At 40.7% G+C, this 11039-nt stretch overlaps 1 protein-coding gene across 2 annotated transcripts in view; it reads left to right on the top strand.

Annotated features, from left to right (window-relative positions):
* Positions 1-1536: 1536 nt before the first annotated feature.
* The window catches only part of MRPL48 (mitochondrial ribosomal protein L48), a 50067-nt gene continuing 40564 nt past the window's right edge, over positions 1537-11039 (top strand). Inside the window, exon 1 of one of the 2 annotated variants that reach the window (XM_082660226.1) lies at positions 1537-1652. In XM_082660226.1, coding sequence (XP_082516352.1) covers positions 1632-1652 — 21 coding nt within the window. In that variant the 5' untranslated portion in view covers positions 1537-1631. The remainder of the gene's footprint in view (positions 1653-11039) is intronic. The other variant, XM_082660227.1, reaches the window with a different exon arrangement.

Below are 11039 nucleotides of genomic sequence, written 5' to 3'. Positions count from 1 at the left end.
TCTTAGCCTATTTCCAGTGTTCAATATGGTGTTATTAACTATAATCATGCAGTACATTAGATCTCTAGATTTATTTATCCTGCATAACTGGACATTTGTACCTTTGACTAACATCTCTTCATCTCTCCCCTTCACCCCCACTGCCCCAACCCCTGGTAACCACCATTCCATACTCTGCTTCTATGAGTTTGACTATTTTATGTTCCACATAGGTGAGATCGTGGAGTATTTGTCTTTCTGTGCCTGGCTTGTTTCATTTAGCATCATGTTCTCCACGTTCATCCATGTTGTCACAAATGGTAGGATTTCCTTCTTTTTAAATGCTGTTGTAATATTCCATTATACATATACTGTTTATACTGTTTTTGATAGTGGCTGTATAAATTTACATTCCCACCAGCAGTGTGCAAGGATTCCCTTTTCTCCACATCCTCACCAGCACTTGTTATCTTCTGTCTTTTTGATAATTGCCATTCTAACAGGTGTGAGATGATATTTTGTGGTTATGATTTGCATTTCCCTGATGACTGGTGATGTTGAGCGTCTCTTCATATACCTATTGACCATTTGTATGTCTTCTGAGAAATGTCTGTTTAGATCCTTTGCCAAATTTTAAATCAGGTTGTTTTCTTGCTATCAAGTTGAGTTCCTTATATATTTTAGATATTAACTCCTTAACAGATGAATGATTTGCAAACATTTTCTCCCATTGCATAGGTTGTCCCTTCACTCACTGATTGTTTCCTTTGCTGCACAGAAAAACTTTTAGTTTGATGCAATCCTCTATGAGCCACTTAAGGGCAGGGACCATGTAAATATTCATCTCTGTCTTCCCAAGTTTCAAAGGATTGGCACAAAGTCATGCTAAGTAAATGGTTGATATGTGTAAAATAAGTAAATGAATGTGTGCTGTGACATTATCTCATGTGAGAAAGGGTATGTCAGAGGGAAAACACTTTGTATAAATGAGACAGTTTGAAACTCAGCTCTGCCTCTGTCGGTTGGCCCTAGACAAGTCTCTTAACCTCCTGCAATATCCTTACATGTAAAATCCAGTGATAATATCTAACAGGCTTGTTATGAGGAGTAAAGTGATGCTCTGAGCATAATGCGCTGTACATAGTGGTCACTCAATAAAAAATAGTTATTATCAATTATTATGAGGCAACTGAATGTCAGAAAGGCTCACTTAGGGTCACTCAGCTTTTAAATAGAGGTTAGAAGTCAGATCTCCACGTCCAGTGCTAGACGCTGGAATGAATTAATCAGGCAGAATTTCAGTCCCTGAGGAACTCGCAATCAAATACGGGAAAGAGAAAGTAACAAATAATACATAGTATGGCAGATGAAATAGCAGAATTGTGTGTAAAGAATTGGGGCAACACAGGCAATTCATTCTGTCCGGAGAATTCGCAGTGATGGTGACACTTGAGCTGTAGTGGGCGATTTCTAGACACTGAGTCTCAGAAGCTGCCGGAACCAAGGTGCTGCGGGAGTTGAGTGAGCCTCGGTCGGATATTGTTACCGGACCGGATCGAGGCCGTTCCGTCAGTGTTTTCGGACGCCCAGCGGTCGCGGCTTCTTGGGCCGATCTTCAGCTGGCACAATTACAGGCCGCGCAGCAGCAAAGGATGAATGGAGCTCTGGGAAAGGTAACGTAGGTTCCACGCACGCTGGGCGCGGGGGAGGTGGTGAAAAGAGCTGAGCTGCGAGGTGGCCGCGGGGCTCTCACGCTGCTGCAGACATCCGGGTAAGAGACTTGGGAGAGAACAAGGCTCTTCCCAGAAGCACGTGCGGCGCCTTGTCAAAGGGTTGCGCTTAGTCGTCTGCTCCCGGGGCGTTAACCCGCGCGCCACGCCCCCTCGCCTCGCATTGGCCGGAGCCCCGCAATGGGAATCACAGCGGAATAGGTCCAAATAATATGTACGACCTTGAGCAGGTCATTTTATTTTTACTTTAGGTCATCAGCTTCCAGATTTTTTTCTAAGAATACCGTTTTGACTCGCTGAACAGATTGGGATGTGAGGCTACTTGGTGACAAGGGAAGGGTAATAATAAAAAAATATTTTTACTTACAAAACCTTAATTACGTGACTGCAGTAAAACCGTGTGAACCACGTAAAGCATTCCTTGACTTTCCCTTGTTCTCTTAACAGATTTCAGCTGTGCTTTTTCAGTTGTACCATGCTGCTTAGAATAATGACCTTTTTTTTTTTTTAGCAATTCATGTTAAAATTTTATTCAAGGCATTAATTTGGAGACTGTACTCCATGATACACAGCATGATCATTGCTGCTCATGGATCTACCGGTCCTAACTTTGGGGCAGCCCCTGAATGTCTCTAGGTTTGTTTCCTTAAGATCCCAAACCTCACTTCATCCTTAATGAAGTAACTCTCTGTTGTTCACTTTAGCCAAATTGTGAGAATTTAACTACATCTGGTGAAAAGATAATAGAAAAAAATCAAAGTTTTAAAATTTAACTGTTAAAGATGGTCAGATTGGTGGCTCCATGCTCCTGCTCTAAGAGCCTTGATTCTGAGGAATGCTGAAAGGGAGGGATCATTGTTCAGGGAATACTGTTTTTGGCCATTCTATACTCCTGAAGAGCCCATGGAAATCTGTCATAGGCTATCACCTAAAGATACAAGGGCATATAGGGCCCGTCTGGGTCTGATGCCACTGTTCCCTTCCAGACTCCTTTGTTACTGACTTCACTCTTCCGTTCTGCCCTATTGCTTTGGCCAGGTAGTCTCTTCTTTATTTACCAAATACTGAATTCCTAATCTTTGATCTTGTGGAGCTTTCTCACTTGGAATGCCCTCACCTTTTTCACCACCTATCCAAATGCTCCATGGTTCAAGGCCCAGCTCAGGTCTCATCTTTTCCTTAAAAGCTTTCAGACCATTCCAGCCAAAGTGCTTGTTTATTTTTTGAACTCTTAGCTGGTATTATCTTTTGGCATCTAATCATATGCAGTCCTGTGACCATCCTTGTCTCAGCCTGTCTGGAAGTGTTAGTTAATGCTTTACATTTATAAGGAAAACACATGGGATTTGCATCAGACCTGTGTTCTATCTCTTGCTAGCTGTGTGACCTTAGGCAGGTTATTTGACCTCGCTGTGCTTCAGTTTCTTATCTGTAAATGCTGATAACGGTGCCCATCATATGGAATTGTTGTAAAGATTATAGAAGATAATGTAAGAGTATTTTCTAAGTGTGAAGGACTATACAAATAGGAATATTGATATTATTCTATAGTTAATAAACTGCTTTCATTTCCATAATTTTATTTGAGCTTCATGATATGAGATAATCCTGGCAGACACAACAGATAAGGAGGTGGAAGCTACTGGTGCAGTGTCTGGTACATAATAGGTTCTCAAATTCTTTACCAAATGCCTGAATGAACGAATGCCTTGCTTATAGGTCAACAGTCTCTTTTGTGGTAGTGCTGAACTGGAGCCTAGATTTTCTACCCCTCCTAAAACCCCACTGCCTTTCCTCTTCTGAGTATTTTGCATCTCCCTAATTTGATAATAATCTTGGTTTCTCTCATCTGTGAAATGAGGAATGAAAACCTTCCTTGACCTTCCCAGTTGTCAGTCCTTCCCTTCTTTGTGACCTGTGCAGCCCATTATACTGATCTCATTTCAGTGTAATAAATAATTTGCACATCTACTTTCCTCATTAGCAAGATTGAGGGTAGGGACTTCCCTGGTGGCCCAGTAGTTAGAATCCGCCTGCCAATCCAGGGGACACGGGTTCGAGCCCTGCTCCGGGAAGATCCCACATGCCGTGGAGCAACTAAGCCTGTGCGCCGCAACTACTGAGCCTGCGCTCTAGAGCCTGCGAGCCACAACTACTGAGCCCACATGCCACAACTACTGAAGCCTGTGCTCCTAGAGCCCATGCTCTGCAACAAGAGAAGCCACCGCAATGAGAAACCCACGCACCACAACAAAAAGTAGCCCCCACTCGCCGCAACTAGAGAAAGCCTGCATGCAGCAACGAAGACCCAATGCAACCAAAAATAAATAAATTAAAATAAAATAAAAAATTAAAGAAAAAAGAAAGATTGAGGGTAGGCAACTGTATTTTCTTCATGTCTGTATATATGCAGCCTACAGTGTACTTGACCTGATAAATATTGAATGAATAAGTGAATGAAAAAATGTTGACATTATGTGGTAAGTACACAGTAGAGCTGGGACTAGAACTTCAAACTCTTAGCTCAGTGCCTGGGACCCTAAGAAATCATCTCAAATTTTAGATGAGTGAGAAGCTCAGCTTTACTGGAATAAAACTGGGTGGGATCACATACCTCTTTAGGTTAACAGAAGTAGTAAAGCAGCATTGATCCAATTAAGACACTAATGCTGATAGTCATCAGACTTCAGAAAACATTGTTTGATCAAGATGGAAGGATGGTGCCTGTGGAAGTCAACATGCACAGGAAATTGGTAGTGACTCACCTGCTGAGTTACTTTGCAGAGAAAATGGATGGTGTTGGAGTGTCAAGCTCAGGTCTGGATGTCACTCACCCTCAGATTACCATTCTTTTCGGGGATTACCATACCCTTGAACCACAAGGATATGATTAGGGGAGTGGTGGTGATCACAAAAGATATGCTAGCCTTACCAGTCCAGAGGGAGCAACCTTGGGGACTGATCACATAGTAAGATGTTTTCAAATGAAACACTGAAGGCTAACGTGGAGCAGAGTTCATATGAACAAATAGCAGTGAGGATTGAAAAAAATGACAAATCAACAGACATGAATTAGGAGGACATAAGAAGATATGAAACAGGACAGAAATTTCAGAGGGCCTAGCAGGGCAGGGAGTCCAAAAGCCGAGCAAAATGGTTAAGAAGTTGGCTATTTCCTGGTCGCTACTAGACTGTAAGTTCTGGAGGACAGGGACATTTCTCTATTTTGTTCATGGTTTTATCTTCAGCACTTGTCACATACTAAAGTACATATTGTTTAATAAATGAGGAACTGAACAATCACCACAGTTATTGTCACTGCTCCCAATTTGACCGTTAACAATGTGCCTTGCACTTGCTAAGTCCTTTTCATATAATATCTAATTTAATAGTATCAACAACTCTATGAGTTTTTTTTATTTAACTTATTTTTTTATACAGCAGGTTCTTATTATATGAGTTGCTTTATAACCTGTTTAGAGATAAGGAAGTGAGGTTTGGAGAGATTTACTAATTTGATCAGCAAATATTTATTGTGCACTTGCTATGTGCCAGAGAGTATGCTAGATGCTGGGATGTAGTAGTTCCTGTCTTCAAGGAGCTTATATTTCCAGCAAAATAGACTAATTAAACATATAACTACCTTTTGCTGTATACCTGAAACTAGCACAATATTGTAAATCAACTATACTTCAATAAAAAAGTATAATTACTTAACTAATTGTGATAAATGCCTCAAAAAAAAGATTCTGTGTGCTATATGGTGTGTATAACAGCAGAATTCAAATAAGTCTGAGCAGTCAAGAAAGTTTTCTTGGTGATGTTACATGACTAAGACTTAAAGAATAATAGAATTTAGACTGGGAGAGCATGTGCGAAGGCCCTGAAATGAGAACACGTTTGGAGTTCCAGAGGGCCCAGAGGAAATTGGAAGGGAGAGAAGCAAGGGAGCTTGTATCAAGGGAGAGTGTGAGGAGAAGTATGGGGATGTTGGGGAGATGGTAGGGGATTGGGCTTACATTTCAGTGACCACAGTTGTTTTGAAACATTTTAGTCCTGGAGGAAGGTAGGGAATTGGGCTTAACAGAGCTCAGCTGTGGCCTAGAAGTGCCATCCAGCAATATGGTGTGAGGCCAGATATTCCTTTCTTCCTCCCTTCCTCTCAATCTCTCTCTCTTTCTTTCTTTTTAAAATCGAGATATAATTCACGTACCATGATATTTACCCTTTTAAAGTGGATAATTTAGTGGTTTTTAGTATATTCATAAAGTTGTTCAGCCATCATCACTAATTCCAGAACATTTTCATCATTCTAAAAAGAAACGTTGTACCCATAAGCATTTACTCCTCAATTCCCCCCTCTGCCCACCCCCTGGTAACGACTCATCTACTTTATGTCTCTATGGATTTGTCTGTTCTGGTCATTTCATATAAATGAAATGATATAGCATGTGAGGCCAAGTATTTCTTTTCTTTTTCTTTCTTTTTTTTTTTTTGCGGTACGCGGGCCTCTCACTGTTGTGGCCTCTCCCGTTGCGGAGCGCAGGCTCCGGACGCGCAGGCTCAGCAGCCATGGCTCACGGGCCCAGCCGCTCCGCGGCATGTGGGATCTTCCCGGACCGGGACACGAACCTGTGTCCCCTGCATTGGCAGGCGGACTCTCAACCTCTGCGCCACCAGGGAAGCCCCAAGTATTTCTTAAGTGACTTGCGAAAGATCATACAGCTAGTAACGTGGAGGAGCTGATATTCAAACCCAGGTCTGTGTGAATCTATAACCTGTGTTCCTAACTGCGGTAAAGACTCAGTGCAAAGACAGGCTTTGATAGTCACCATATTAAACACATTCAGAAGAGAATGGCCAAAGAAAAAATTACAAGCAATCAATTTCGAAAGAACTTAGGAAAAGGTCAGCTTGAATACCACTTATTAGCTGTGTGCATCAGACATATTAATTAACATTTCTGAGCTTTGGTTTCCTTACAGTAAAATGGGGGTAGAAATATCTACTTCACAGAATGGTTGTGAGGGTTAATGCCAATAATATTTGGCATAAAGCAGGTTCTCAACAAATGGTAGGATTATTTAGGCTATTATTATTATCATTATTATATGAATTTCGCTGCTATTAAATTGGTATTGTTCTTTTGAGAGGTAGTATGGCAGAATGGAAAACATGGGTTTTAGAGTCAGATTTGGTTTGAATTCTTGGCACCTCTTACCAAACCTATAACTTTAGGCAATTTACCTAAGCCTCTGTTTTTTCCTCTATAAATAGAGGCAATTATTTCAATGCCTCTATTAGAGGATTGGTGTAAAGATTGAGCAGAGTGCTTAGCACAAAGGATGTACTCAATAAGTGATAGTAACAATGCTATTTTAAATAATATTTGTTGATATACAAATATATTCTGTTAATATTCATAAGACAGTTGCTTGCCTCATGGGCCCCTTACCCACTTCTGTCACCATCCACCCCAGGGCTCTGTTGTCTGAAGTTACTCACACACCATAGATTTTGCCCCGTGACTTCAGTTCTTAAGTAGCTGTGTAGTCCTTTTCTGGTTCCTGACTCCCGAGCTCATGGGACAAGTATTTTTGCAACCCACTGCAACAGCTCTGTCCTCATTCATTCATTCAGTAGAGTCACTGGCCTTCTCTTCCATTTGGTCCGGAGCTGGAGCTGCTCTTCATTTGCTGACTGCGGGGAGAGAGTATTTGTGGATACAGTCCCAAAATAGATTACTTTTGTCCTGATAAATGATGCCGAGCATTGCAGGGGAGAGGAAGCACATTTCCCAGAGCTGAAAGGGAGAGTTCACACCACAGTTTGAATGTCTTCCAGACAGTTGTCAACCCTTAAAAAGGTTTGGCTTTTAGATAATTAAATCCATAGCTATTGTGGAGACTCAGAAATCTGAACAATTAAAGTGAGGAAAAATCAGTCTCATCTAGATCTGTCTTCCCATCCAATACCTCTTCTGTATGAAGTGACCCATTTAAGAATACATTCTGTTCACTCTGATTTCTATTCTGTTTGTCGTGGTTGATAGATCTTGCACCTGGAGGGACGTTAGAGTCATCTGTTCTAAGTCCAGAGAGGGGAAAATGACTAGCCAATCACTAGTATGGTGACCAGTGGGGGCAGAGCCAGCCAGAGCTCCTGTGTCCTGGGGCTCCCAGTTGCCTGCTCTGTCTTTTATGCTGGCCAAGAAAAGGTTAAGCATATTGTACACATGTTTACAAAGTCTTTTAGTATCTGATTTAATTGTCATTTTTAGGATTGTCTGCATACTTTGTCCTTCCTTCTGTTATTCATATCCTTCCCAATCTTCATGACCTCACATTCTCTGGGAGACTTTTCCTAAATTTGATCATTTTCCCCCCTAAATTCCTAAACACTAACACATTCATTTATGGGAGAGAGGGTGTAGAATAGTGGAAAAATTATAGGCTTTGGAGTCAGAGAAACCTAAGATCCTATGCTAGTTCTGATAGTAGCTGTTTGACTTTGGGTAAATTACTTAATCTCAGTTTCCCCAACTGTAAAATGGGATAATAATATTTATCCTGTAATGGAATTATGATTTAGACACATGGTAGGTGCTCAGCAAAATAGATGCGGGTGGTAATAAATGGTAGCAATGATTGTCACTCATTCACTTCTTCCTAATCATTTATTTATTTACTAAAACAACAGGAAGATGATATGACTCTTGCCCTTGAGGATCTCTTGGTTTAGCATAGTGGCCTATGGGTGATGTTAAGAGTTTCAGTGAATCTCTTGAAGTAGTATGCAAACTTTTTCCCCCTTACTTACTTAATTTATTTGATTCTACATACTACATTTTAATTTTTTTTTTTTGGGCCACGCCATGCGGCATGCGGGATCTTAGTTCCCTGACCAGGGATCGAACCCGTGCCCCTTGCATTGGGAGCGTGGAGTCTTAACCACTGGACCACCAGGGAAGTCCCCACCTGCTACATTTAAAAAAATTGAAGTAGAGTTGATTTACAGTGTTTCAGGTGTACAGCAAAGTGATTCAGTTATATATATATGTATATATACACATATTATATATATAGATTCTTTTTCATATTCTTTTCCATTATAGGTTATTATAAGAATATAGTTCCCTGTGCTAAGTATGCAAATTTTTGTATATTCGTGTCTATATTTATTTGTCTGGGGAGAAGGTTCATGATTTGGGGCAGATTATCAGCAATATCTGATCTGTAACACCCCAAAAGCTAAGAACTTCTCCTGGCCATCAACACCTGGATTCCCTGCCAGAGGTGCTTGTTGTTTGTGCCACCTATTTTGACTTAATCATATAATACTGTGGTATTTCTTAGCTGTTTAATACAAATGTGTATTCGTATCTTCAGCCATTCAAATTCCTATAAGACAGGGGTTGTGCTTACATTTTTAAAACAGCTTTATTGAGATATAAGTCATATACCATACAATTTGTCCATTTAAAGTATACAATTCAATGGCTTTTAATATCTATAGAGTTGTGCAACCATTACTACAATCAATTTTAGAACATTTTCATCACCCCAGAAAAAAAACCCATATCCCTGAGTTGTCATCCCCAGCTCCCCAGACCCCCCCAGCCCTAGGCAACCACTAGTCTTTCTTTCTCTATAGATTTTCCTATTCTGGCTATTTCATATAAATGAAGTCATACAATATTGGCCCTTTGTGACTGGCTTCTTTTATTTAGCATAATGTTTCCAATATTTTGTTTTTACAGTCCCTTTCATATTCATCACAGTAGTTGACACATAATAGGCTTTTTAAAAAATTTATTTTTATTTCTTAAAACTTTATTTATTTTTGGCGTCGTTGGGTTTTCGTTGCTGCGCGTGGGCTCTCTCTAGTTGCGGCGAGTGGGGGCTACTCTTCGTTGCAGTGCGTGTGCTTCTCGTTGTGGTGACTTCTCTTGTTGTGGAGCACAGGCTCTAAGCACATGGGCTCAGTAGTTGCAGCGCATGGGCTCTAGAGCACACGGGCTTCAGTAGTGGTGGTGTGCGGGCTTAGTGGTTGTAGCTCGCAGACTGTAGAGTGCAGGCTCGGTAGTTGTGGTGCACGGGCTTAGTTGCTCTGTGGCATGTGGGATCTTCCTGGACCTGGGATCGAACCCATGTCCCGTGCATTGGCAGGCGGATTCTTAACCACTGCGCCACCAGGGAAGTCCAGGCTTTTTTTTCTTAATTTAAAAAAATATTTATTTATTTATTTACTTATTTTGGCTGCGCCGGGTCTTAGTTGCAGCATGCGGGCTCTTAGTTGTGGCATGCAGCCTTCCTAGTTGTGTTATGTGGACTCTTAGTTGCACCATGTGAACTCTTAGATGCGGCATGCGTGCAGGATTTAGTTCCCGAGCCAGGGATCAAACCCAGGCCCCTTGCACTGGGAGTGCAGAGTCCTACCCACTGGACCACTAGGGAAGTCCCCATAATAGGCTTTAAAAAAATAAAATTTAGAACAGTTTTAGAATTACAGAAAAGTTGCAAAGATAGTACAAAGAATTCCCATATACTTCATATCCAGTTTTCCCTGTTATTATCTTACATTAGTATGGTACATTTTTCATAATTAATGAACTGATATTGACATATTATTATTAAGTCCATACTTTATTCATATTTCTTTCATTTTTTAAAATCCAGTGTCCTTTTTCTGGTCTAGGTAGGATCCCATCCAGTATATTATATTACATTTAGTCATCATGTCTGCTTAGGCTCCTCTTGTCTATGACAGTTTTTCAGACTTTCCTTTGTTTCTGAAGGCTTTTACACATAATAGGCTTTTAAGACATAAATGTTGAAGGAACTGAAATTGTTCCTCATAGTGGACAGGATTTTCTCTTTGTGTTATGGAACCTTAAGGGCATTTATTATTTATTATCTAGTTACTTTATAAAAAGAACTCCTCTATGTTAAGCACTCTCTTAGTAAACCTATAGCAGTGACCTTTTGCGTGGGTGCCAGCAGGGCAGAGTGAGATTAAAATAACTGGGTTGTTGGGGGTAAGATTGTGAACAGTGGGGGAAGCTGCCACTGCAACTGCCTTCTCTCATTATTATTGTTTTGTTCATGTTGCTATATTATTATTATCATTATTATTACTAAGAGAGTGTGGTGTAATAGAGGCATAGTCTTTGGAGTAAAACAGTCCTCTTAGCCACTTATTAGCTATAATTTCTTGGAATATAAATTCTATGGGCCTCAGTTGCCTCACCTGTAAAATTGCCTTGCAGTGTTTTGAGAATTAGGGAAGAGTTCAGAAAGTCCCTTGCATGGCGACTGTGCTTGACACATA

This window comes from Grampus griseus, assembly GCF_964374135.1.
Source record: "Grampus griseus genome assembly, chromosome: 8".
Classification (NCBI taxonomy): Eukaryota; Metazoa; Chordata; class Mammalia; order Artiodactyla; family Delphinidae; genus Grampus; species Grampus griseus.
The sequence above is the reverse complement of the archived record's forward strand: the minus strand, read 5'-3'. Positions and strand labels throughout refer to the sequence as shown.